General features: G+C 38.9%; 1 protein-coding gene across 1 annotated transcript in view; it reads right to left on the bottom strand.

Annotated features, from left to right (window-relative positions):
* Nucleotides 1-258: 258 nt before the first annotated feature.
* zdhhc9 (zinc finger DHHC-type palmitoyltransferase 9) overlaps nt 259-26686 on the bottom strand; it is a 28846-nt gene continuing 2418 nt past the window's right edge. Inside the window, exons 4-11 of the mRNA XM_037261056.1 lie at nt 17938-18098; nt 14656-14814; nt 11885-12022; nt 11529-11577; nt 10868-10970; nt 5261-5364; nt 4397-4517; nt 259-3391 (exon numbers count right to left, since the gene is read on the bottom strand). Coding sequence (XP_037116951.1) covers nt 3209-3391; nt 4397-4517; nt 5261-5364; nt 10868-10970; nt 11529-11577; nt 11885-12022; nt 14656-14814; nt 17938-18098 — 1018 coding nt within the window. The 3' untranslated portion in view covers nt 259-3208. The remainder of the gene's footprint in view (nt 3392-4396; nt 4518-5260; nt 5365-10867; nt 10971-11528; nt 11578-11884; nt 12023-14655; nt 14815-17937; nt 18099-26686) is intronic.

Genomic DNA, 26686 nt, shown 5'->3' with positions numbered 1-26686 from the left:
TCGCATTTTGTTCACGTGAGAAGGTTCTGAGGGGGTCACGAGGGTCACTACTGATTTATATTGGTGATTTCTTGACCTGCGCGTGTAAAGGGACTATTTATCGTTTTTCACTCATAATATTGTTGCAATTGTTTTATATTCAAATTGTTTAATAGATTACGTTCAATATTTATACGTGGACAACACTGTGTTCCATGTGTGGTTTAGTGCTTCACAAAATAAAGTTGACTTTCAAAATATCCACTGCAAAAGACAAAATAATAATACAATATGGTTTATTTACCAGACATATTGTTCATGTAAAAAGAAGTGAAGTAATTGAAACCAAATACATAGAATCACAGTGTTAAGACCAAACAAAGTGAACATAAATGCTGTAATACTGTATCCGTACACATGATGTCATAGATATATATATTGTCTATTATCAGAGCATTCAGATCTGATCTTGGCAAATGTATCACTTAAAGAAAAAAAGAAAAAAAAATTGAAAAGAAGTAATCTGCTTGGATACTGATAAATATAAGTTGCATACAGTCACCCTTTTCCAAATCACTTCCATCTCCCTTATGCAGTAAAAAGAAACATCATTTTGGGTTCATGAAAAGCCTCCAATATCTGTCCTCATTCCTTAACGTGTTCACATCACAAAGAAAAAGAGCTGCCAGGAATGACCAAATCTTCTGCAATAGCAATTCATTCTCCACTTTGGCTATAATAAAAATCAACTGACATGACTAATTCGCTAGAAATGGACTGTTTTGGCCACATCTGCTGGCAGTCTCCGATACTCATCACTTTTAGACACGTATAGTTCACAAACACTTGTTCTCTCTCGCATTTGACACAATAGCACACAATCACAAACTCGCTAACATCAATATAAACACCCAAAAAATTTGCTTGACTTTTCATCACATTTTTCCTCTTGTGACTCTCACCTCATCTCTTGCGCTCACTCGCCTACTTCAGTTTATATTTCCTGCATTAAAGACAGCCAACCTCCGCTTGAATGATGTCAATGAAAAGATGTTACTGAGCTGCCTTTTTTTTTCTTAGAGAGTGGCTGGAGAAAGAGTTGACGACTGGGAGATGATTGGCTCGCTCGGGAACACTTGAAATAAGTCAACCGTACTGCCTATTTCACTACATCCACATTTTCAAATATATGTACAATTCGACAATGGCTTGGCTTGTTGTTGTCGTTTCTTTGCTTTTTACTAACTTGTGTCCAAATCAACAGTTTTCACTCCTCATTACAATTTGGAAGATTGAGCTTTTTCCCTGAAAGGACAAGCAAAACTAGAACAAGAAAATGCATAATATAGTGCAGTTCTCTTCCTAAGGGGTTGAGGAGGATTGATTCTGTTCATCTTGGCCAAGTCGTTTTAAAACTCGGGGTTGAATTGATTAGTCGACGAGCCAACTTTATATCCCCGCATCAATGTTTAAAGTTGACTAATCACTTTATCACAAATGTATGCTAAGCTAACTGTGGTTACCAATGAGAAGATGTGAGTCTTAATCCTGATGTACACTCAGCAAGAAAATAAATATTAATCCTAATATATATCCACTCACAAAAAGTTAGGGGTATTCTGCTTTTGGGGGAAATGTATACATGTTCAGTTTTTTTGTTATTCTCTCTGTACCAATAAACTTTCCGGTTCAATTGAGATTTAAACAGCTGAATACTGTGATGCTTTGGGATGTTAATTTAATTCATCCTCTCATAACTCAAAACACTCATCTCTCAAATCATCTTTCCCCATTGAGATGAATGAAAATGCCCTTAACCTGTTCCAGCCTCCCTCCTACAAACATTTTATGAAAAGGAAAGCATTGTCTATAAAATTCGACTCAAAAAACAGTAATATCATCGTTAAAGAAAATGTCAAGCATCATGTGCATCATGATTTAATGCTACGTTTAATTTCATTGTGCTGCTCTTTCTGTTGTACCCGCCTTAGCCACCGGCAGGCAGTATTGTAGTCATACCGTCATGAATAAGGAAGAATAGTACTTCCTTTTCTACTGCTACTGTAAGCAACACAGGAAGATTCTGTAATAGTTTTTTTATTTTTCATAGAAGATAAAGAATATATGCCTGTGAATATTGTATTATTTGCCGACAACTGTTACTCCACCATTTGTGTTCAAATGTCGGTGTCTTTGAGGAGTCTAAAACGGCGACAATCATGTCAATGGCATTTCAATTATATGTTAGCATTAAGCTAGAGGGCTGTACTTAAAGCGACACTGCTTGGTTGTCTTAAATACAAGATGTGTAATACTCTTAGTTTGATGTTTAGCTTGCAGCCTATCTTTTTGATTAATTGTTCACACTGCCCCGGTTATTGTTAATTGAGTTGAAGTGACCATACAGCGCTCGTCTCAAAAAAAACAAAAAACAAAAACATCCAACTCTCAAAGAACCGCCATATCCCTAACTTTTTGCGAGTAGCGCATGTATGCCATCTAACGTTTGAATGTTGGCATTTTGTATTTAACTGGGGGTGTCTTTGTTGACAGACGTCTGTTGCGTCCATTATAAGGCACGATTGCTACCAGGATCTAAGAACATCAAAAGCCACACACAAATGGTGGGATTCCTCCCGATGAAGATATTTCGAGTGTCACACAATTATATACACGCCTTGAACGATTATGTATTAAAAGAGAGGGAAAAGAAGGAAGCGTTTCCAGGCGTTTCCATTGCTATAGTAACAGTACTGAATGCAGCAGATCACAGAATACAAGGTAGATGTTTAACTTGCCTGTACAGAGCCAATACAATGTCAGCTACACACAAACACCGCTTGTCCAGCCTTGCCTTTGCATAGAGCATGTAACATATGCACAACAGAAAAAGGAATGAATGACAATTTACACGCGGAGAGAAGCAACAATGTCGGTGCCGGCCGGCCACTTGCTTGGACTATATCGGCCGCTCACATTTAAAGTCAATACAAGTTTTGGAAAAAAAGTCATCCGAGTGGAGCTCATCAGTCGTCATGCACACGTTTTTTTTTTCCTCCCTCGGTGAGACTTGCAAAGCCAAGTGTTCAGGAGACGGGAAAGACGCTGACCTTCCATTAGATCAGATGCGTCACTCACGTGGGGAAGCAGAGGAACTGAGTCACCAGCGCACAGTCGGGTTTGGGGTATTATGAGAGTTCCTGGTCGGTCAGGACTCAAAGGAACGCAGTTAGTGGTTCTTGTCCTTGGGGACGGAGGCCTCAGCGTCAGTCTCAGGGGAAGCCAAAGGCGGGATGAAGGAAGAAGGGGGAAGATCATCTTCGGGGGAGCAGCACTGCTCCGCCGAGACGCCGATGCTCGGCTTGGCCTCGTCGGGCGTGTGCTCATTTGGAATGAGCGGCGCCGTAGTTTTCTGGAAGCAAAGGACATCAAGTCATCAAAGATACAACATTACCCTTAAAAATAAATGTCAAGTGTAGTTGCTCAACCGCATGCAGCAAAGACTTTCCATAACTTCTACTAATAACTCAAATTAAAATCAGCTCCTCCTATACATCTAAAGTTTAGACAAATTAACGAGTTTTACACACAGATACACACTGATACTGATACACACACACGCGCGCACGCACACAAAATTGATCATTGGTTGTCATGTCACAATTTGCAGAACGATCAATAACATCATTGATCGGATCCGCAAAAACAATACATGACAGCATACACAATCTCCTTCACTCATGGGACGTTCTGTGCTACCATCATTAATAATGCAAGGTTTCTCAACATATACAGTCTTTTTTTTTTCAAAACTTTTTGCATAATTTAGTTTTTTGGGGGAGAGCAGGGATATGGGTATGTAAATTTATGAGCACAACTGTATGTGTCAGCATGCACTGCTTGGTGGTAGACGCTCACATTTTTTAAATCAAAAACGCTTTTGCAATTTAATACAGTTTTTGTTACACCCCATAAACATTTTGACTGATTTCACTAATTATTTTTCAAAAAGTATTAAGTTCGAGTAAAGGTGGGAAACACGCCAAATTTCAATTCATTGAACATTTTGCACAAAGAGCTAATAAATTCTCACAGGAGGCTTCATCCTCGCATGACGCGAGAGCAAACAGCGATTCCAAACAGAATTGCATTGTTCAGTTACAAAAAGAAGCATGGGAATGACAGAAGGCACAAAATGGCTGCAAATTTACATGCTCCAAAATGCATTAGCAGGTCACATCAATACGGTTGGAAAAGTGATGGCCACACATTGTAGGTTTTTCTTCCCTCTCTCTGTCTCCCCTTGAAATATTCCCGTCATTGCTTTGGAATCTGCTTTATGTTGCATTCTCTATTCAGGCAGGTTACTCGGGGAGATGTGTGAGTGGGGGAGGGTAAGTGTGTGTGTTATGCTCACAGTGGTTGGCGGCACTGGCTTGCTGTTGTTGGAAAAGGATAAAGAGGAGGAGGAGGATGGTGCAGCAGGCGATGCAGAAACGAGTGAATCTTCGTGCGTCAAGCCCCTCCTGTCCAAGACGCTAAAGAGCATCACAGAGCATTCAGTCAGTAGACGGAAACTGGGTGTAGAACCGAGACTGATGCTACATGCCTAATTACTTGTCAGACCTGCACGCCAGTGTAGAATAGATAAACGCATTGAAAAATGTCTTCATTCAAAATATAGTCGTAGGTTAGCGGTTAGCCTTTTAGTTCACTGTAAACAAACGCACAAAAAGCTGTTGACATAATGACAATAAGCATCGATAGTTGCAGCAGAGGATATTTGAACACAATTGGTGGAGCAACAAATGTACACCTACAATACAAGAGATTTTTCAACAAAACAAAAGTAATAAGAGAAAATTGTGTACTTCTAAGAGAAAAAAAAAAACTATAATGAGATAACGAGTGAAGTTGCAGTTTTACCAAAACAGAAGAAATTCTCATAACACTGGTTTTATTCCTGTAAAAGTAGAACTAGCAGAATATTATATCATTGTGAATATTTTTCCAAAATGCAATATATTGTAATATTAGATTGTGGCAGTAAATTAAAAATTACTTTAAAAATACTCCTACTTTATTTTTACTTTTTTTTTTTTTTTATTAAAGCTGAAGACACATGTTGAGCCATAAAATAAATGTCAAGAGAGTCAGTCCTCATGAGTCACTCATTTGAGTCTGAATATCACTGGCATGGCCACAGGAATAAAACAAAGTCATTTAATATGCCATAACATGAAGATGACGTGTGAGGCAGCATGTATTGTCTCGGCGATACCTTGGGTACGTGGGCCCACACAGCACCTCGCAGCAGTTTTTAAAGATGTTCTTATGACTGTAGGGGTTCTGCACTCGATTCTTCCCCGACCAGGATCCTTTAATCTGTCAGAACATATTAACAAAATAACAATTGTGCATTAGCTCCTCCACTCTGTATTGTGACTTATTGTTTATGGCCCCACTGGGTGGCACTGAGGTCTACTGGGGGGAAAAAAAAATTGCCAGAGTTGTATTGTTTCAATTACCTACTACTCCGCATTCACATTGTAAAGGCCTAATGATTATGACACCGGGAAGGGAAAATGGGCAACTTGGGCCTAATGTGGATATTTCCACTTTGAGGTACGCTCACTTTTGTTGCCAGTGATTTAGGCATTAATGGCTGTGCGTTAAGTTTTTTTGACGGAACAGTAAATTTACACTATTATACACTGCCAAATTCACATGGTATTGCAAAGTGTCATGTGTTCATTTACAGCAGGGGTGTCAAACTAATTTTTTTCGCGGGCCGCATTGTAGTCATAGCTTCTTTCGGAGGGCCATTATGACTGTCAACCCAAATAAATGTATAAGCGCCTCATATTATATACAGTAAAAGCTACAAAACAAACTGACAAATAACTTGTTTTCAAATCAAATGAGTAAAAACTGGTCAAATATTTAAAAAAAAAAAAGATATTAAAAGTGAAGACAATTTGCAATTCTAGGAATGACACGAATTTGATGCACGATTTGTCTTCGCGGGCCACATAAAATGATGTGGCGGGCCGCATCTGGCCCCCGGGCCTTGAGTTTGACACCTGTGATTTACAGTTTTGGAACCCTTTAAGGAATGGATATTTGACGTAAAATAATGGAGCAACACGAACAATATCGTATGACTCACATGCATAGTATTCTTTATTCTCTGTGAAATCTACATGGGAAAGACTAATATCATTGCAGCTTATTGATGAATGAGTAAACACACGGGTGGTGACTGTGAACACAAAGTCTATCAATCAACCTAGAACATTTACTGGCGACTCCTCGATAAAGCAGAGCACAGCTGCAAGTTTCAAAACATTTTCCCCGAGCTTATACCTTATTCAAAAGCAGAGCTCTATTTTTAGATGTTGTTCCCAGAGGCCGGGCTTTGACCTACTAAAAAGGATTTCGTCAAGGATTTAATGACTGTTGCTTTAAAGCTACAACATTTGCAAAAAGCACATACCAATTCACTAATTCATTTGGAAATTTGAGACGACGTTGTCCAGTACTACGAAAGGCTTTTGTCTTTTTTGTGGATCAGTAAACACTATTCTCGCAATTATTTTACAGTACAAACTCAGGAGAAGTCACAACGATACGTATATACACCTATACAATTGACTGAGATGCACACGGTTTGTATGCGTTATTTTTCTTTCTAATACTTTATACAGAATTGTGACCCGATTGTGATCCCCAAACTTCCCTTAAGAATGAATTGTTTAAATTTCATTGATATTTTTGAAGTGGATCGAAGTAATCTGCAGTGTCCTATCAGATTGTATTTTAATTTACTTTTTATTCAATGTATCTCATATTTGATATGGAGTAATGTGACGCAATCGTAATTTTCCAACATGTACAGGTATAATAAAATCATATTGAGCATTTATCCAGCGATAAAGTTACAGTGTCCACTAGATGGCGCTGCTTTACTTTATTTTTACAAAATAAATTTTATACAGTATTCAATCGAGCATAGTAAGGATAAGTGGTTTGGAAAATTGATGAATGGATGAACAGTGATTAATTATAACTTTTTCCAGACAGTTGTATCGTTTCAATTACACATCTGGCAGTATAGTAGTCCGAAATGGTGTGGAGTGAACCACCACATATTTCGGTTTGACATTTGCTGTTGTGCTCAGACCCAAGGCACATCAAATTGATCATTTCTTGGGCCATCTTGTACCATTTGGGGGCTAATAGCCATCCATAGCCTTGTCTAAGAGAATTCGATAGTGAATTGTAAATTGATCATCAATACATCAACTTCTCATCCTTAGTGTTGTTTAAAGTGTACCTCCACAACTCCTATATTGAGGCCTTGATAAAGAAAGGGAGAAACATTATGACGTTAGATTTTACTATTTTTGTGTCTAGTCTTGTATTTGCCAAAATAATGACACCGATTTATTTTAAAGCACGGCGCCATGTTGGGAACACATCTGACGTCAAGTCGTTGAGTAGGCCATCCCTTGCACCCACCACTTGCTATTTAGTGATACGACAGATTTCTTAGCTATAGCTGGAAATCTCTTTTCTAAATTTTTTCTAATCGTGAGGTGGCCCTAATTAGGTGCCCTAAAAAAGAAGGCAAGCCAAGAGGTCTGCCTGCTTATTTATCTTCCCTCAGTATTGACGCTGTAAAATTACGAGACTGAGATTCAACATAATCCGACCATAAAAATGTAACATTGTAATCGGACTTGTCAAAACCTGACCAAGAAAATGCTGCATTATATTGAAGAGCCAAGATGGCTGTCAGCATCGCTGCGTCACAGGTCTCCTTTATACGGTCATACAAAAAAAAGAAAAAAAACATTCAAATGCGGCAAGAAATAAAATCTGAATTGAGCTTTCTACTTTCGTTTCATCTGTCATGCCTATCTATCAGTGAAGACACACACCCATCCCCCCACCAGAGTGAATATTTTTTCATCCCTTACCCTGCAGGTATCAATGAATCTATTATTGGGCTAATTTCAGCTATGGAAATTGGAAAAGGATACACAGCTGGGCTGACAGCCATTGTTATAATTCTTGGAGCAACACCACATGCACACCGTAGGTGCAAATTACGCAGCTTCATTCCTCATTAAATAGTGAAAAAATGAGGCCAGGCATTACAGTGTAGGGTGGAAGTATGAATTAAACATTAAAGCCGAAGGATAAAAACTATGAGTGCACTCTCTTGCTTTTCAGCCTCGCCCAACATCGATGCAGCCCACAAATGCAATGTTGCTTTTGCTTGAATTGTATTCACACAAAGTTGAATTAATGTAGATTCAATTCAAGAACCCGCAACATCCACCACTGCTTTGTAGCATCTTTATGTGTCAAGTGTCAACGGTGACTCGGTCATTAGGATGGGACCCAAAGAGGGAGTAATTAGCGATTTGGGTTGACAATAAAACTATATAATTTTATTTACTGTAAATACAATATGCAACTTTATATGCTATTACCCGACGGGCAAAAAAAAAAACTATATAGTGAAGCATGATAGTGGTAGCGTCATGCTTCAGAGCTGTTTTTCCTCAGCTGGAAATGGGGCATTCTGCTACATTCCAGGAAAAGTGAAAAGTGAGAGTTTTCTGACATTTGATCAGGAAAAGTGCACTGGAGTACCATCAAAACTTGGAGCAAAGTCTGCGATTGAAAATATCTACCCTGATTTTACCGAGCTGCTTCAATCTGTCATCACTTGAAATAGCGACCATCATGGAGACAGATTGTGAATGGAAACGCATCAGAGACAAGGTTAGATTCTAAAATATTCTTTTATGAAGGTACTGTACGTTTGCTGGAGGTCAAAATGTGTATCAGAGGAAAAAAAACAAAAAAGAATGTATCACGTTCAGCAATCTTTACATTCACCGGGAACGCAAATGGTACAATCAGAGTGGGACTAATCCAACTTCCCACGTTTTTGGAGCAGGGCATTAGTCAAGGTCGAGAGAATTACAGTTTGAAGTAGCAGTCAGTATTAATACAAAAACCTTCCACGGTCAGCTAGAAATTAAAAAAAGATTGGCTTTCTAGAACAACTGAACTTAATTTGAGAGCAATCAAAGGCATCTTAAATTGTGGCGGGTGTGTGCACTCCCATTTAACATTAATTTGAACGGGATTAGTTAAATTGAAATATAAGAGTGTGCACCTTTCAAAAAGTGAGCAAATAAAACTATCATTTCAGTTTAAACGTCTCATTAAATGCGGAAAGAAGTTTCAGAATGATTAATCTTGTCTCATTTTTTATAACAACAAAACCTTTTATTTTCATATTTTAACATGAGTATGTAGACCTTCATTCCCAGAAGTTATTTTCTAACTATAAACAAATTCTACCAATGTAAAATGAATCACTTGGAAAAATAATGCTGCATACAACCCAAAAATAAGAATGTACTACACATTTACCATTCTTTAGTGGAAGATCACCTCAAGGATCCGTGATGTTTTGACCGCCACATAGAAAAATATTTGTTGCGTATTTAACTGCAGTCTATCAATAATGTATAACAGCAGATAAGACACACTTAGCTGTATTGATCATTCGTCCCACCCCAACTCTATCGATCAATAAATCACATTTTCTTCAAACAGGCTTCTTCTAAGTGTCGTTAGTCAGATGGGTGTGCGTTTATTTGTCTCGTCAGCTCGGTTGTACTTCAACAAGAGGAGAAGATGCTTCTCCTGCTGAAGTTTCTATTGCCAGGTCGTGTCTGGTCTCTGTTTCGGGCTGTTTTTAGCTTTCAAAGTGCTTTGCAGCCAATTTGTCACATGACTCAGCTGCTCCACTGGCAAGCTCTCTCGTGAAGACATTCATGGTCTCTGTGCGAATTAAGTGCACAGGGTGGGACAAATTAAAGGGGTTTACAAAAGGAACTATTAAAGTGCACATTATTGCTTCATTAGAGGTCACAAAGATAGTGGAAGACAAAGGATTCAAATCCAAACAATTTGTTTCAAAGTATTAACCATGCTCACTTTAGATTTAAGTTCTTATTTCTACACTTCTTTTTTTATTTTGTATTATTGATTGATGTTTAACAAGCTACACTTTGCCAATCCTTTGTCCTTCTCTTCTGAGCGAGGCAGTGCCGTCGTCATGGTAACAAGCGCAATGGCTGCATTTATGCCTCATCAGTCCTTCCAGGCATGTGAGGCTACTTTATAAATTTCATTTTAAATGTAGAAACACTGAAAGATCAAACGCACATAAAAAATTTATGATATGCCCAAAAACTAGTAATTCTGGTGGTGGACCAGAATGTTCATCGGGCATTGTTCAATTGCACAACCTGAACATATGTCAGTCAGGTTCCAATAAGGTCAAACAAATAGATATTAACTGAACAATAAGCTGATAGTTAAAATTTGAAGAGATAAAGAAAAAAAAGAAACATTTTATACAGTAATTGCATTTTTGGTATGGGATATATTTTTTGCAAAATAATTAAAAGGAGGTTTTTGGTTCCAGGATAAAGTTAATAATGTAGCTAACATTATATGAATTAGGCAATTAATGGTTAAGTCCAGAAAAAAGAAAATAGTCATTTGGAAATAGAGGCCTGTTTTGTCATAGTTGGATCATGCATACTGTAACTCACAGACATGGAGTTTATGAGCAGGATGAACTATTTGAGCTAATACATGACCACGGTATGTAAGGCAAATGATCCAAGAAGCACACAGAGTGCAAAGATGCATGCTTTCTGTGAAATGTAAATAAAGGTGTAAAGTTCATTCTCACACTGTGAATGTGTAGTCAAAGGTGGTTTGACTGGAATGGACTGGTGAAGAGCAACAGAGCAACAGTTGAGTTGTGTAGTGAGTTTTTGAGACTTACATCCTCATTGGTGGTCTGGTTTAGCGAGATCAGGTAGGTGTGGAAGCCGGTAAGGCCGACCACTGACCACAGCGTGAAGAAACACACCAGCACCTCCAGCACCGTGAGGACTTTGAGTTAAGGAAATGCTAACAAATGATTTGAACCTGCTCAAACATCATGCACGGCCAGGGACAACAAAATGGCCGATAGTTGCGTAACATGATTAAAAGCAGCAACGGGCAACAAAAAAGCACATCTAGGTAGGGTCATAGCCAAGATAATTGGGAACAAGCTTGCGGAAGCTCCAACTGACAAATAGCTATTAATCTGGACATATCCAGATGGTATGGCATTAAATGAAAATATAGTATTTATTATTACAAGTATTGTTTTTGTCATTTTCTTTATATGTTTAGCTCTTCAATTAGGAGTGCTAACAAACAGCTTGAAGCCTCATTTATGCTGAAGAATGTTCACTGCATTAATATTTCACGTCTGGTGTCGCAAATCAAAGCAAATAAAGATCAATTTAAATCGGAAAAAAAAAATCTCAAGTTGAGTCACTCATATTTCAAGTCACCACTGTATTGTATAGACACAATTTAAAAAATAATTTTAAAAAATGGCCTCATGTCTTTGGCTCTGCGGTATTTTCTCCGCAATAGTGACAAAAGGATATGTTCCGGGGGTTTCCTTCAAAGCACTCAAAAAGCCATCGTCCACTGAACCTGTGAAGAGAGCAACACACAGAAGTGAAACTTTGTAGGCACTAAACAGTGCTGATTTTCTTAGGTCGACTCAAACTACTATAATGAGGAGAAAAACAAATATGTCCTCATCGCCATGGGATGTGTGGAAATCTGTCACATGCACATCATGCTATGCCCCGGGCCCTGCCTTAGTAGATCTTATTTAGGTCATAGCGCATGTGTTTGTCGGTAAACCTTGCCCATCTAGTTTTGTCACATTCCTTCCTACTTTAATATGCCGCTTCCTCCTCCTCCTTCTCCTCCTCCTTCGCAGTGGGATACTCACGCATGACTACATGGACGATGTCAAAGGTGAAGATGTAAATGGTGAGCAGCGAGAGAGAGAGTGTGAACAAGTAGAAGTAGCGGTAGTTCCTCTTGCCCACGCAGTTGCCCACCCACGGACAGTGGTGATCAAAACGGTCTGAAGGGACACAGATCAAAACAATGGTGAAATGCGCATCAGCCAGTTTTGGGGCAATCAAAGGACACAATATTTTAAAAATACCGGACATCCAAATCAGCCGCTCCTTCAAAGATTGCCTTGTGCTTGTGCAGAGCTTTCTGTAAACCGGCGGGCTATGTTTAGCGTTCATTTCCTTTTTCCTCTACTCTTGTATGATTAGGAAGAGAGATACAAGGCGAAATGGACTAGAGATGAAAATGCACTGCATGCTTTTATAAAGTACAATATTACAGAGTACTACTTTTTCTCATTGAAATTAGGGCTGAACAATTACTTGAATCTAAATCAACATCGCAATAAGGTAGAATCCAATTTCTGAATTGCAAAAGCAATTTATGGGGAGCTCTGCTTTAATTCAGTCAGTCGGTAGGCGTATTTATTTTTTATACAGTATATGTATATTTTGTTTATATATTTACAATGTGTCCATAAATTCAATGCTTGGAAGTGCAGTCATCATGTTTTCATAAAATTGTTTCAGGAAACACAAAAGTTGAAGTGATAAGTCACGTTTATTCGCACTATTGTTGTAACGTGACTACTGAATTACGTTACGTCACACCTTGCAAAAGATTGTTTCAAAAGATGAGCGCTTTCATATTATTTCATGGTTCCCTTGTTTTCTTTTGCAAAAACCTAAACTCTAAGACCAACATTTACCGTATAATAAATCTGACATTTTAATACAGTACAAATTAATTTGAAGCGCCTCATTTGATTTTGCTGCCACCTTACAGTGCTTGCATCTCAAATAGCAAATAAAATTGTCGGAGCGAAGGCTCAGACCTCAAAAAATCTTAAGTCCTTTTTACGGAAAGTCTACATTTCAATCGTATCTTTGTTTGGTTTCAAATCTATTGTCTGGGTCAAAATCATAAAACCAGCATTGCTCATTGCCCAAACATTTCTGCTAGGCTCTCAAAACAATTGATGGCAAACACAAAGTCAAATAGTGCACCCGAGGTATGAGACAAGGTTAGTGTAGCGAGGAGAAGGTACCAGTCACTGCAGCTTGTTGGAGATAAGCTTCATTTAAAGACGCTCGGGTTTCAGAGGGTGTTGACACCCATGATGACTTTAGAGCAGAGGATGATGGCCTTTGATTCCTCTGCCAAGAAGGCTTTTATTGCATCAAAGCTATGAGGCTGACTGAAATGAAACTCCATGGAGGGCTTGACTGTATGCAGAGAAGTTGATAATGAAGAGAACACTTGTTCTGATTATTACGCTTATTATTAATGTTGACATTTTGACTCATAGGTCAGGCCAATTTATGGCGTTAGTATTACCAACTGTCATTACTAACTTAATAATGTGGAAGGGTACTTATGAAGGTAATTTTAATTTGTTTTATTTTGAACACCCGTAGCACCAGGCATTTACAAAATTTGAATTCAATTTCAGGGGTGTGATATTAGTAGAAAATTCTCTGTGAGAAATTATAGCGAAGTTAATAAAAAGTAAAATTCATAGAGGGGTTCCTGGTTAGGTCCTTATTTAAACCAGGGGATAAACTGAGCTTGGCGTCACCTAATACTGAATTCTGTGTGATGACGTTTTCTTTTCTCGTGGCTTGCCACCCAGTGTAGAAAGTAAGCGTGTAGAACAAGGCAGGCGAATGACAAAAGATGCGTCAAATGTTTCTTTTAGCCTTCCTTATTAACCGTGCAGGCAAGTCCAATGTTTAACATTACTGTCATTAAAGTGAGAGAAAAAAAATTAAAAATAAACTACTTCATTTTGATAACAAGTGATGATGTCACTTAATGTGAGTTTAGTAACTTCCTGTCAATGACGGTAGAGTCTTCTCAACCATTGTTTAAATTTGTTGTCCCTCTTTTCAATTCTGGTTCCAACTTATTGTCAATCCTCATTTTATTTCGTGGCACGGTAAAAAATGTATACATGAATTAAATCAGAGATGTCCACATTAAGGTCTGTGGGTCATCCGCTGTTACCTCTTTATTCTGCCTGTAGTTTTATGATGGTGAAGGTTTGACCCTGGAACATAGCAATTCTATTTTCACTATTTCCTAAAAAGGTCAATAATTGTATGCATCCTTTTAATTTTACAATAAACTGCTTGGCCTTCCTCTTTAGAATAAGTTAACTTGAGTTGTATGTTGGCAAATATTTCCTCAAGAGAACATTTACAAAAATATAGCAAATAGACACTTTGCAAACAGATTTCTGAAGATGACCGAGTTAGCTTGCTGAGAATATAGAGCAAGAAATAGAATTTGTCTCATGCAAACACACACTGAATGCACAATATAATTGACAGGGTATGAAAATTGAGATTGGTTACGCTTGGATACAAAAGCAATCTGTGTTTGCGGATTTACAAAAGGCACTCATGATTCAAGAAATGAACAAAAGCACAATTTTGTAGTATTTGCATGAAAGTTAGAGCCTGTTTGAGTTTTTGTAAATCTTTTTATAAATCTGTCATTTGAAGTCACGACCGGGAAAGCGAAAAAAACACAGAGATCACCGCTGGCTATTTTTGTCTTGCCACGTTAATCAAAAGCATCAAATTCTTCAACAGCAAAAATAAACCACTTCAATGAAGCGGCTCAGCTGACGCTTACCAACGCAGTTGTCGCAGATGCTGCAGTGGGACGCTCGCGGCGGCCTGAAGATCTTGCACGTGTAGCAGTACTTGAGCTTGACGATTTGATTGTTGATCTCAACGTTGCGGATTCGAGGAGGCGGTCGCTGCCCACTGGGGACATTGCCGTTGGCAGCCTCTGGGGAACAAAAATATCTACAATTGAGACTGCTGTTCCACTTGCATATGGAATTGACTTGCAAGATTAATTTGTTCTGTGAAGCTTGTCACTCACTTTAGTTGTACAGTATATCAAATCAATTTTCCCCATTAAAACGAATTGAAATTCCATTAATTCGTCCTACTGCCCCAAAAAACATCACACTAATAAGCTTTGCTCTTATATGTTTGTTTGTATTCAATTGGTGGTGCTCATAACCAGTGATGCCAGTAACGCCCTTGTTGCAGTAATTACTAGCATGCTACTTTTGCTAGTTTCTGTTTTGATTTATTTTCCCAACATGGTGCAACTTATTATGATGTCAGGTTTTGGACAGGTATGATACATGTCTAATGTGGCCCACCGTGGTCCAAGGAATGCTCAGGGAGTTTGTGTGAATGCTCAGCAGCATGGAAAATTAGAGGGAACATTGCTTTCTATTAAGAATTGGAATAAAACGGTTGCCGTTTTTATGTAAAGTAGTGTTGTCAGCATTTGCTGCACCAATTGAGAAAGTAATTTTTAATTTTAGTTACTTGTAAAATGAAGAAGAATGCCTCTATTGTCATTGTACAACTGGTGTACAACAAAATTAACCTACCAGTGGGAAGCTGCAAGGCCATGCCAGGCCCTACTGGGAGCAAATTAGGGTTCAGTGTCTTGCTCAAGGAAGTAATCAAATCAAGTAATCAGCAAAGTTACTTTTTCAAGGTAACAGGCAAAAATTGTGTGCTTATAGCATACTTTGAAAAGTGACATTGTGGACATTCTGTGTGGTTTTGCCCTATCTATTCATAACGGGCATTCTCCACTCCCAGAGCTCAGGCAATTATCCATCTTGAGTATGTTACAGTGTACAGTAGCAGTGAGGACAAACCAGTTGAGAATACATTAAGCGATTCAGTCACAGGAAGTGCGCCACTCCCTTGAGGCAGCACAGCTCAGTCTGCGAGTGGCCTCACATATTCCAAGAGGATGCTACTCCAATCCTCCATATTAGCCATCGCCCTGGAGCCCAAGTGCTATCACACTGACAAAGCACCAAGTCTGCAGATTTACCTTTAGTTCTGATGATGTGGCTGCTTGCGGCTTGGCATTTCTGAATTGCAGGGTCTTTGCAAAGTCAAATTGTAATGATTTGAATATGTTCCCATTAGACGGAGTACTGTATTACTGAAAAGGGTGTGGTGACTGAAGAACCCTCTTCCCATGGTTCGTAACCATTTTAATGATACTATTCAAAACAGCCAATTAGACATAGGAAAACCTTAAAAAAAACAGGACTGATACATACAGATCTATTCTATTTAGGTTTCATACAAATAAGCACACATTCCTGCTCTTAATTAGTCCTCCTTAATATTTTCTTTTTTTCCCACATTTGTAATCCACTGTCCTGGATCCGAGACACATTTCAGTGCATTCTTTTACATACTACCTCTGTATGACAAATGATAGTGCCATATAAAGGGAGAGCAAACAAAATATTTGCCATTATCCCTTCAGCTTCTATTAGTGAAATCACCTTATTTTAAATTTGGGAAAATGTCCAAAGAATAATGGTAGCCATTTCTTTCTAGTTCACATTATTGAATACCGCATGTTATTTCTATAGTAGAAATTAGTACAAACCAAACCAAAATACAGAAAAAGGAAACTTCACTGAAATAAATTGACACTCACTTCATGTTCGACTCAATTTCTTAAAATGGCCAAACAGGAGCTCACTGTTTTATCTTGCCATGCAAAGAGTTGAATGAGTCACTGTGCTGATGAGAGAGGGGAGTGTCAGTTGGCAGCTGCCCCCTCTCAGAGGAGCAAAGTGGCTCAGCCTTGCCTTGAACAGACATCCCCTAACACGAGTCTCCATCCACGACCGCTTTTGTGAAGCGAGATGGCTGTTGAAGGGCGACGCTGTGAATCTTTAACACAGACAAAGGCTGGGCTACCTCACATGCAAGGGTGGGGGAAACTAATAAGGACTGCTGCAGAAATACGGCGCTGTAGTTTACTTCCTTGATCATAAAGAGCAGTCGAGGGAGTGGGCAATAGAATTGCTGGGAGACATGGGGCTTAGAGTTATTTGTCGAGCATTTGTTTATATTACTAGGCCTGTTGCAACAACCCATTTTTTAAGATGATATATTTTCCCTGAAACTATCACGATAAATGATAGTATCATTGATGTAGTTTTTAATCCCATTAGAAATTCTATTTAAGCAAAATGACTATCCATCTTTTAGTTTTCAAAAATATTAAACATTGTCTGGAAATGTAGAACGATGATTACAATATCTTAGATACATTTGGGAAAAAAAAAATGCATACCAGTAGTGGCAGAGTACAAAGAAATGTCTTATCGCCAACGGAACGTCCGACTGCGTACAAGGCCGGATTGACTGTTAAGGATATCTGCATTTTTTTAGCCAATTTGTACTGCCTATTATGGATGCAGCATTTCTTGGCTGTGTCTCTTTCACTATGAAGCTGCTAAAGACACTAATGCCTCCTGTGACAGTACATCTTCATATTGTTAGGCAAAGGCAGCTTTAATTGCACACTCAATGGTAAAAGTCTGTCAGGAAACGGACTTTGAGTATGCTAACTATCTGCTTCAACAATGTTCATGCCGTATGTGATTTTGTATGCATTCAGTGGGACTGAATCTTGACGCATGTAAACAAATGTAAATAATTTATCAAGTCCAGAAAAGAACTATCATGTCTATTTTATTTAAAGGATGATAAGTCAATATAGTAATTATCGTGACGGGCCAATCCATCCAAGGTGTGCACATCAGAAAGAGCAGCACAATGGCCATTTAATTGATGTAGTGTGGGAAAAGACAGTTAATTTATATTTAACTATGTAATTACTCAATGCTTTTATGAAGTACAGTATGGTGTTATATTTTTCCTCATCAAAATTACCATTACATTTTTTGTTGGTTTTGAAGGGATGGCTGGAACGGATTAATGACATTTCCATTCATTTGAATGGGAAAAATGAGATTTGATTTTGTAGTCAGTTTGCTGTAATAATGGAAAATAAATTGCAAAAACAGCCAACGTATAGTAGTGTTTTAAATCCAGATAAACTCACCAATCTCCATTTCGATGAATGTGGCCTCCTCTGGCAGAGCGCGAGGAAGGACCCCCGGGTCACTGAAGCTGGTCCTCAGTAGCATGGCCATAACAAAGAGGAAAAGCACAGCGGCAAAGACTGGGATGGCGGCAGACAGGTGAACCGCCAGGTACGGACACCTACAGGAGGAAAGAGCAACAGAGGTGCATTAGACCTTTTCTTCCCATCCATGAATATGAACCGTAAAAAGGCAGAACACCACAACATAATGCATATTGTCAACTGCTGTTCTGGACATGGGGTCATGAACTGTCAATGTAAAGTCAGAAATGCTAATAAAAAACATCATGCCACACTGCCCTCACAATCTGGAGGACTGAAGACATATTGGCATAATTCACCAGGCAATGGAACCTCTATGAATAAACACAAACTGTTCCAGGATGCCGGTCACCAGTTTTAACGCTCTTAATTGTGTAACTACTGTAAATACAAAGAAAAGACAAAAAGCAAAAAGGGCTCTTATTATGGAGAATTGACTATTTAAAAATTTCTGTAGAAATAGAGGTGTACCTGCCCACACACACACCAAGTGTGAAAGTAAACAAGCAAGTATTATTCCTTCATCTGCTTAGTTTTGAAAAAATCTGTGAGCAAGCCATTGGAAACATTTCCATAATGTGATCGGGCTAATATACAGTAGTATTCCGAATGATAGTAGATAGAATGACTAAAGAGATTAACCTAGGTTTTCAATTTTTTTTTTTTTTTCTTGTTACACAGAGAACAAGTTAACAAAAGATTCTGTAGATTCTCCCAAATCCAACAAGACCAAGTATTCATGATATGCAGCGGAAAGGAGCCACAAATTGTTTGACTCCATTCCTCTGTGGTTATACAACTCAATATTAGTTTAGTGATTCACAGGATTGCCAAGAAAAGCGGTAATAGTTTTCTACTTTTTTTTTTCTACAAATAGCCTTGAGTGTACAGTACATATCATGAATGCTTGGACTGTAACCACACAAACAATAATACTCAAAACCTAAAATAATCTTTGCAGTCACATATAACAGAGAAATCCTCGTGTGACAAAACTGCTATTATGTGCTATTATGTCAAATTAGTGTTAACTTCTGGTAAGCATGAGATGGGGATCCTTTGAGAAATGTAATGATTGCACAGACAGGTTAATTAAAACACATGGGAACTCTTAAATTATGAAAAGAATATGTCTCTTATGAATAATGATGGCGTAATGCAAATGTGTTTGGAGCTGCAATACTTTGAAAATAAGTTCACAAATAGCATCACAAAAAAATCAATAGCAAAAAATTGACAAAGTGGATCTTCGAAGTGGTGGAAAGTACACGTACTGGGAATAAATTGTTTTGATAGCAAGTGGAGTTGAATCAGTACTTCTACTTTTCGCCAGTCTTGTTACACAAAGATCTGCACTTGTGGTAGCAGCTACTATGCAAAGAACAGCGGCTACCTCCCAAGTATCATGGAATCATTTATCAAATTATTATTGCATTTCAAGCTATTGTGCCACATCCTGCACAGGTTGCTTTGTGCAGAATCATCAAGGAGCTAAGGATGCTAGTGACAACCTGGGGAGAAGAATATGAGAAAATTTAACGATCACACAAGTGAATATCTGGCTAGATTAATGAGTTAAAAAAAATATATGTGCAGCACAAAAAGATGCTCCACTACCAACAGCATCAATGTGGGACTTTAAAAAAACTTGAAAGTTACATTACATAAATTCTGTGAAATGTATTCAACATTTTTGATAGATACAGTAAAATAAGTTACATCTTTTTTTTTTTTTGCTTATCAACATTGATTTGTTTGTTTCACTGTATACTATCATATTCAAAATAAACGCTTTATTCATTTATGGTATTTGTATACCTATTAAAAATGTAGTCTATGTAAACACTCTCCTTTTTACTGACTGCTCATTCTCATGTTCTTAAAAACATGTTCTCATGTTACAGTTAACGTTTTCATGGCAAACTATAAAACCATTGTACTTTGCTGTACCATCATTATCCACTCTTGACCACTATCATGAGATTAATTAAACAGGGTGCATTTGTGTGTAATAATGCTATCTTATCACATCGGGTTGTGTAAATATTTGTAACCATGTTTATTACACTGTGCCATAATTAAAAGTGTTTCTAATACTACATTTATGGTTCAGTGTAGTTTGTTCAGCCACTGCAAGCTAGAACCATACTAACATATCGCTGGTCGAATACAGGATTACATTTTTGTTAAGATATTTTGATAAAAATGTATTGAGTTGGTATACCGAATGGTTTGGGCGCTAAGTTAACTACAGCCGCACCTTTTAGCCCTTCACTGAGAGAACAGTAAAACACAAGCACACTGAGCATTTTATGCTTGCAATTGTGTGTGTGTGTATGTGTGTGTGTGTGTGTGTTTAAATACAGGAACCATGTGTTTAGAGCGTGCGGGAGGGGTAATAAATTATACAGTCTCTCTTCTGTGGACATAAGCAGTCTTGATGCCAGTGTTCCAGTTATTTGTTTTATGTTCCAATTAATTTGGCTTCAACTGGAGCTGGGGTCTTCGACAAAGTGAACATTTGCAAAATACAATCTGTATTCGCACAAAAGATTTTAGGCTTCAGACTGCCGGCAAAAAAATAAATAAAGTGAGGAAAAGCCCACTCGCTTTATTGGGGTTAATCAACGGCACTTTAAAAGGAACACAGCAATGTCCCTCTTAAGTCAGCAAACCACAAGCAAAAAAAATGCCACCTGTTTGTGCTGACTAACAAGTAAGTCTCGCATACAGTACACACACCTGCAGAACAGGTCTGATCTGTCTCTATTTTGCCATAATAGGAAACAAGAAGCAGAGTTCAAACTAATTGCAAGTCATTTCCAATGGACCGAGCGTCTAGATGGCCCATGGACCATTTGTCAGAGCAGCCCATTGATGAAGCATAAAGCCAGTGGTTGACTGGCGGCCATTCGAGTCACACGCTATCATCGATTCCAATCGGGCCAGCTTTTTCTGCGTAGACCAGTGGTTCTTAACCTTTTTCCTTGTTCGCACCCCATTCAATTCACCAACCAGTTCTCGCACCCCTAACCCTAAATAATTATTATAATAATAATTGGTTTACTTTACAGCTATAAGGCTTAATTAGCATTATCCCTAATCCCAATTAACACAATGACTTCTTGATTTCCAGAATTTTTCACTTTTTTCGGTTACCCGACCATTATTCCCGAAAAATTGTAAATTTCCCCCAGGGTATCTTCGCACCCCCTAGGAAGCATTCTCGCACCCCCGGTTAAGAACCACTGACGTAGACAGACGCAAGCGCTTCCTGGGCAGCGGAGGAGCAGGCTGATGATGCTACAGACAGTGACACTGCGAGGTCATCATCACTCACTGAGGGAGAGGAAAAAAACTGAACTTAATCACTCGCTCGATACCCGAGGGGGAATGATTTCATCTGCAAGGCTTATTGATCTGATCACCAGTGAAGCGTCTTCCTCACTCAGCTTACTAAGGCTTTGTTTGTGCCTCCTGCGCAAAGCCAGATACATACCATCAATTTATTAAAGTGGGTGCTCAGAGCATATTCTATGTCTTTAGTGGCAGATCAATACTGAAAATGACTATAGATGAGTCATTTTGACATATAAGGTCAAACACAAGTTAAGCGTCACGATGAAATTTGTAAGCCGATTCACATCACAAGTGTGCCTCACCTGTCATTTTAACATTAGAGTCACTGTCAAGTGAAAATAAATGTCTTGAAATTTGACACACCGCGGAGATGAGTACTCTTAAAAATCCTGCCAAATTTGAATATTTTAAAAAAAAATGCAAGCCCATATCACGAGGCTTCAAACTCATGACATGTCATTGCCTCTAGTCTCAAATACTGTAGGCGTATCCGCTGAATACGCTGAAACCACACCCCACTCAACTGTCGATGAAATACCACTTCTAAGGCCTGGAAAAATTGATGCTACTTTTGTCCAGCACCATTCTAATGCCTACTTGCCGAAATATAACAATGAGGCGCTCTAGAGCAGCCACACCTGCTGGAAGCCCCTGCTCAACCGCACGCTGCAATTGCGCCGGATAACCAATGATTCGAACAAAGGCACTCTTATTATGTAAAATTAAAATCTTTGGGTATTTTATTGCTTTCACTTGCTACTTAATACTCACATGCTAACGTGAAGCTAATACTGCTTACTTGAAAGCATAGTAGAGGACTTTTTGTCCACGTGTCTAGCTATCTAACATTGCGTATGACATAATTTACTGTTAGGTAATGGACACCACTCAGCTGAAAATCCTGCTGTTTATATTGCAGCCATTAAAGCCATAATGGACACATCTATGCTCCTTCCTTTGTTTGTTTGTGTTTTAGGGTGTGTCTACCAAGGACTTTGATCACACTATTCTTCCTGCAAACAAAACATAAACCCACAAAAGAAGAAATTATGACCACTCACTGAACCAAGGTTTAAATCATATTGTCAGTGGCTCATCAACCTTCATTATTACTTCACCATTGCAAGCAACTAGCTTTGATGGAACATGCCCAGTTTGTTAGACACAACATCTGTAAACTCTTACGGCCTCTTGTTTCTAGGGCAGAGCTCAACCATCATTTTTACGATAGTGGCATGAGAGCAGACAACAGCAGTTAAAACCTCTCAATGTTTGCTCATTCATTTGAACGTCACCTTGAAAACCTGTACAAATACCAATTATGAAGCAATAATGAGACATTCGCCGTTTGTTAGCTTGAACACTAATAATCACTCAGCTGAGCAAAAACATGCAGCAAAGACTAACGTCATATAACAAGGCAGGTTAAATTTAACTTCTTCCGAAATCTCGCTTTAAAATACAATACTTCCATGACACCACTTTCCTATTAGTTGGGGCTTTGGTGGCATTTGTGAGAGTTTTCAGGAAATGGTTGAGAATAGGTTCCACAGAAACGCAACTGCAAACAGACACTGTTTCACTGCCTTATAGAAACAAAAATATAGGATTAGAATTGACAGTCAACTATACAGTTCCTTGATTGATCCTAGTTAGTATTTAATTGTCTCTTTTTTTTTTAACCGGCCGTTGGGGACCACTGATTTAAAATAGTGCACTCCAGTTTGCCTTAAATGATTTAAGATATTGAATTAACAGTCAGTCCCTCCAATTAATCGGAACTTTATCAATCGATTACTGTACCCATCCCTAGCGTAGAGATGCACCGGCTCAAAACAGAGCATTGTCTTGGAGCATGCATCGCTTCTATTTCAAAGTAGGGCCATCTGTATTCATGACTCTTTGGAACTATTCAAAGACTGCGGAAATACCTCCATAAAAGCAGTCAGGCTTATGAAATGATAACACTGTTTTCATTAGATTTCTAGTCATGCTTCTTGTGAGCTCAAGTGTTAAAATACCACAAGCGATGAACAAAATAATAACCTGAACTTGAAACTTCATCCATCAAGTAATTATCTTCGTCCGAAGGTGCCCTTCAAAACTCTTTGAAAACCTAATCCACGGTATATGAAAGTGGGTAGTCTGTAGATAGAGAGGATACAATCTGTTCTCCCAGTTTAAATCCATCTAGCTGGTTATGCAACATTTAAATACCATACGAGAGTGATAATACGTCGCAAGGCAGGGTCATTGGCATTTTACTAGCATTAAATATAGGATTAGAGTGGTTGCATCATAAGAATAATGATCAGATAATATAATCCACAATGGAAAAAAAGAATGTGTTCTTTTCAGTGAGGAAAGATGCGCTCGATTTGTCTGGCATCCACCAAAAAAAATAAATAAATAAATCAACCAATCAACCGAGCAATACAGGTTCACTGAAAAATCTGACCATCCTGACTAAAAATACAAATGAAACCTCCAAAGGAAACCACTGACAAAGCCTGTAGATGTGTGTCAGATAAATGGAGCATGGACTCTGATGGGGGGGATAAATCAAGTTACAGTATTGCTAAATTAGCCGAGCCCAACCGCCACTTTCCGATTGGCCGACCAGGAGACAGGGTGGGGCTGGATGCTGAGGGAAGCTTTGGTGTCTGTTACAAGATCTGCAGCCTCTCTGCGGGCTCAGCTATGAATGCATCCTCCTCCTCTTCCTCCTCTTCTTCACTCTTCCTCATGCAACACGCCCTGAGTGGACAGCCGGACACAGCGAGAGCTTCCGCCCAGTGACATGCGCACTGAATGAGTACCCTCGCATATGCTCTAACGTGCTGGGGTGGACAGACATATGACGCGGTCCTCATGCACCCGTTGCTTGACCCTTCTGCCATGAGCTGTATGTGATCATCAACATGATTTGCACGCACGCACAAACACACACACACACACACACACACACACACACACACACACACACACACACACACACACACACAACACACACATGCTCATGAATAACATTAAAGTCTCACGTCACAATGCGTCAGCTGCCAAAGCAAGCGCATTTGTAAGGAAAGAGTGTCCCTCTTCGAGATAACAAAAAATTCAGTGCAGATAGACAAGTGCCGTGATTAATGTGTGAATACTGAGCAAGATTATGTGACCTGATTCATGACTTGCTTAACACAAGTTTTTCAATTACTTGATTCAAATTGCTTGAAATGTATTAGCTGAGGCTCGACTTGACTTGTCTAGTCTTTGCCAGAGAAGTTTGGGAATTGCTTGAAAGATCTGAGACTTATGGCGAGCATATACAGTAGTGCCTTGAATTACGAGTTTTAATCGTTCCATGAACATGGTAGAAATTCTTGTCTTGCCTTTCCCCATTGAAATGAATGGAAATACCATTAGTCTGTTCCGGCCACACGTTGTGCTGAAGTTTTTGCGAAAAGGCGTGAGTGTAAATAAAAATAGAGGTGTTTTCAGCAAAGTCCAGCGGTGTCATTTGAATAGCAAATTTGAGGTCAATCCATTGTGCAAGCACGAACTGCATTTTTCTAAATCGGAGATCAGAAATTTGAGACTATCCCAGTTGCTTGGAACACAGCATCACTAATCTTCCAAAGAGAACATGATGCCAGAGGATATAAAACTAACAGTTTAAGCTCACAAGTTCTGCAAAGAAATCGATTCATCCCAGAAAGCAAACAACCTGGACGCATCTTCTTGTGTTTATTTGTTACAAATAGCTGAAACCAGCTTGTGTAACCAGCCTTTTGTTTCCACAATTTAACACTAACTAAAAGGAGGTTCCCTACAAACAGGGCCCAGCTGCTGATTGATGTCGGCTCGCCTGCAGTTGGATCAAAGCCAGTCAGGAGGACACTGTCTGCTCTGTTCTACTGTCCTTGACCCAGTGGGGCTCCTGGCTCGATATGGTCATTTTGAATTGCAAGACATCTATGAACTCTATGACACTTGTATTGGTCAAGAAAAACAACTATGACGCATAATTCGGCTGATATTTTTACTTTGATGTGCGAGCGTAAACTTGAGATATCAGTACCAAAGAACAGAAGTGAACTCAACTCACTTCACAATGAGCATATAGTGAACAATTCTTCAAAAAAAAAGTGGCTTTGATTCAACTGTCAAACTAAACGCAGCACGATGAGAATTACACATTAGTCCAGTATCTTAATGCCTTTAGTCCACTGGGTTATAAACCGCATAAATAAGCCTTTTCACAATTGATATTTGAACATTCAATTTACCTTTACTTATAGTCATATATTGTTTATCCCCTGCAAGGAGTTCAGGGGGAGTTGACACGTTTATACTGTACAAATATCCTTGTACAGTATATCTGTCTATCTTATACTGCCACAAGAGTGCAGAGGCAGGCAGGAGCAGCACAATTGCCTTTCAATTGATGCAAAATGTCACAAAAAATGCTTTTAATTCTATTTAATTGGATGACGGACGGACGGACGGACGGACGGACGGATGGCTGAGTTATCCATCCATAACTTGAACCACTTTATTTATTCTTCATCAAAATAACACTTCACAAGAAGGCGTGTTGTTTTTTTAGGGAGGAACAGATTAATAGCATTTTCACTCATTTCTTATGGGAAAGACGATTTAGGATTTGAGTGTGTGGAACCAACAAATCCTCGAAGCGCCACTGTAAGTTGCCTTGAGGTGTTTTCACACCAATGTCTGTGCACACAGTAAACTGATGACTTTGTAAAATGACACCCACCCAAGTCTCTATGCCTCCATCAAAGATAATTGTACTGGGCACATGAACGCAGCACGCAAACAACTCTGCAGCTATCAGTCTTTGCAGAGCCTTGCCCAGTCTGAGCGAGCAATATCATCCTTACCATCTTGCTCCTTGTCACACAACAAATCCAGATGTCTACAATAAAAAAAAATTTTAAAAAATAAATAAAAAAGCATGGGGCCACTACAGAGCAGAGCGGAATGAGCAGGGCAGATCCCAAGCTCGCAAAGCATGCATTCATTAAAGACTCGGGAGGCCATTTTTGTGGTACAGAAGAATCCAGTTGTGACTTTGCTGCCTGAGGGGGCTCAAGTTTACGAGTGGAATATGACCCCATTGACCACCTTTGTTGAATTTACAAATCCAATCAACAATTTCCTCCTTTTTAAAATCAATGCTAACACCGTTTAGCTTCCTTCTACTGCGTTCGAACCAATTAGCCATATTTGCATTACATTTACATCGCTTCATAGGTTTTGGGTTCACATACTGCATCTGGAACAATTG

Source organism: Syngnathus acus, chromosome 10, assembly GCF_901709675.1.
Source record: "Syngnathus acus chromosome 10, fSynAcu1.2, whole genome shotgun sequence".
Taxonomy (NCBI): domain Eukaryota; kingdom Metazoa; phylum Chordata; class Actinopteri; order Syngnathiformes; family Syngnathidae; genus Syngnathus; species Syngnathus acus.
The sequence above is the reverse complement of the archived record's forward strand: the minus strand, read 5'-3'. Positions and strand labels throughout refer to the sequence as shown.